Genomic DNA, 2597 nt, shown 5'->3' with positions numbered 1-2597 from the left:
CTTATGAGGATGGCTTTTTCACAGAGTTTCAACTTGTCGGTTTAGCGCAGTGGTTAGCACTCCAAACTAAACAGGACCATTAATATTTATATTCAAAGTACTGGAAATCAATTAATATTCATTTTTTAAATACCTTTTTTCATATCCTTAGTCGTTGAAATTAACCAAAATGTTTAAATGGAATTTCAATTCGTGAAATTATAAATAATATTTAAACTATATGTAGTCTTATAATGGTGAATGGATAAAGCAGATGCGTCCTAAGAAAAATTCAATGATTTTTTATCAGTTTTTGAATTAACTCCGTTTATTAATAAATTACTATTGAATGAAGTGTATATCGGTAAAGACTTACTATATATTGTACATTTTCTTAAATTTAAAATGTATAAAATTTTGTTTGCCTTTTTGGACGAGCAGCTAAGAAATCAGGGACAAACCCAGCAGCTAGTGGCTCGGGGCCGACGACGAGAGGAAGGTCACAGAATTCGTCACCAAATCCGCCCCCCAAATCCCCCACAAAATCCTCCACCAAATCCGCCCCCAAACCCCCCACCAATTCCGCCACCAAATCCCCCACCAAATCCGACAGTAAATCCGCCTCTAAATCCGCACCTAAACCCCCCAGCAAATTCGACCCCAAATCCCCTACCAAATCCGTCAGTAGGTCCGCCAGTAGGTTCGGTAGTAGTTCCGCCAGCAGGTCCACCAGTAAATCCGCTACCAAATGTACAGCCAAATACGCCACCAAATCCTCAACACCCTGGATCCGCCATCAGTTCTTTCCTTCTGGAGCAGCTCAAAGAGCAAAAAGATGCGGTGCTGCTATTTCAGAAGGAACTTCAGACGCTAAAAGAGCAGAGAAAGAGAGAACAGCAGAGTTGGGCCAACGAGAGGAGGCAGCTGCAAACTCAAATAAGAAATCAGGATCAACAACTCACGCAGGCCCAGAACCAGGCCCATTACTGGCAACAGCCACCTTACTTCTGGGCTCCACAGGTGACACCAAGCCACCATTACTTTCCGGTGCCGCCAGTACCACAAGCTCCCGCTGAATCAAACCAGCAACGAAATTATAATTCTGAGTTGAAAGGAGGTATTTTCGAACAAAATTTAAATTATGAATTGGAACAGGGGATTTTACGAAAAATTCAAATTCTTAGCTAGAATGTAAAATTTTTGAAAGAATTAAAATTCCTGATTTGAATAGGGATTTTTTCAACAGCTTTTTGTTTCTGAGTTAAAATGAAGAGTTTTCTTAAAAAATTAAAATTCGGGATTTGAACTGATAAAGTTCAATTTTTAACCAATTTGGAGCTGGAAATTGAATTTATCTAAGAGAATAGCAATTATCAATGGAGAATTTAATTGTTAAACAAATTTATTATTCTGTGTTGAACTGTATTTTTCTAGAAAAATTAAATAATATATTGGAACAGGGAATTTTACAAAAAAATTCGAATTCTTAAAATCGTGTACATTATTGAGCATTTGAAAACCAAATTTTTGAATGAAACAATTTTTAAACTTCAATTTTTAAAGTTTAAAATTCATGAGTTTCACTTTAAGTGCTTACATTTGCAGTTTAGTTTTTATTGCTTCGAATGGAACTAAGTAGTTATATAAGAAGTAAGTTTGGTCACTAAATACGAATTCAATGTCTGATCCAATATAGCTATCAAATTTTAAAAAATCCAATTAGTTGATGGATTTAAATGATATATTTGATATAGATGGGTTAATTGGGTTGCTGCATATGAATTGAAGGTCAAAATTTGAATTTTCGAAATAGTTGATTCAATATGACCACCACAAGTTTTAGAAAATCCAGTGATTTTGCGGATTTAGATGAAAAATTGGTACCAGAGTTACTTGGTGTGCTGGATACAAATTCAAGTTCAAAATTTCGAAATGGCAGATCCAATATGGCGACCAAGAAATTTAAAGAAATCCTATAAGTTTGGCGGATTCGGATAATAATTGGTACTACAAGATTATTTGGTTCGCTGAATACGAATTTGAGGTCCAAATTTGACATTTCTAAAAAGCTGATCCAATATGTCGATGATGAAAATTGGTACAGAGGGCTTTATCTTGACGTTGTTAGTTCCCTATGACAATGGCTAATGGATTTTTTAATATGGACATCAGATTTGTTTTCAGTGAATCGAAGAAAACACTTAACACGTTCGCGAGATCGGATCAGCAATTCTTAATTTTGAAAATTTGACCCCCCATACACTCCTATGGATATAAACATCTTTAGAGTACAAATTTTCATCCAAATCCGATATCTCATTAGATTTTTTAAAAATTTGTTTGTCATATTGGATCCGTATTTTTGTATTTTGCAATTCTGTTTCCACGTTCGAATTCAGGGACCTAAAGAAACTTAAATACAGTTAAATTCATGCAAAAAAGATTTTTTAATAATATAGTTTATTTTTCAACCATATTCTTAAATTTTTAAGCCAAAAAGACAAGTTTTCATGAAAAAAAGTTAAATTGTCAGCACTAGAAGTCGAATTTTTAAGAAAATATGTACGTTTCCAAACGAGAGCTTAAATTTTGAACTAAAATGACGAATTTGTAATCAA

The 2597-nt window shown here is 34.3% G+C and overlaps 1 protein-coding gene across 1 annotated transcript; it reads left to right on the top strand.

Annotated features, from left to right (window-relative positions):
- The first annotated feature begins 384 nt into the window (after nucleotides 1–384).
- LOC117181593 (non-classical arabinogalactan protein 31-like) lies at nucleotides 385–1249 on the top strand. The gene is made up of 2 exons (XM_033374448.1): nucleotides 385–999; nucleotides 1226–1249. Exons 1-2 carry the CDS (start codon nucleotides 385–387, stop codon nucleotides 1247–1249), a joined length of 639 nt encoding a protein of 212 aa, XP_033230339.1.
- The last annotated feature ends 1348 nt before the right edge of the window (nucleotides 1250–2597 follow it).

The sequence above is a fragment of the Belonocnema kinseyi genome, chromosome 1 (genome assembly GCF_010883055.1).
Source record: "Belonocnema kinseyi isolate 2016_QV_RU_SX_M_011 chromosome 1, B_treatae_v1, whole genome shotgun sequence".
In the NCBI taxonomy this organism is placed as follows: Eukaryota; Metazoa; Arthropoda; class Insecta; order Hymenoptera; family Cynipidae; genus Belonocnema; species Belonocnema kinseyi.
The sequence above is the reverse complement of the archived record's forward strand: the minus strand, read 5'-3'. Positions and strand labels throughout refer to the sequence as shown.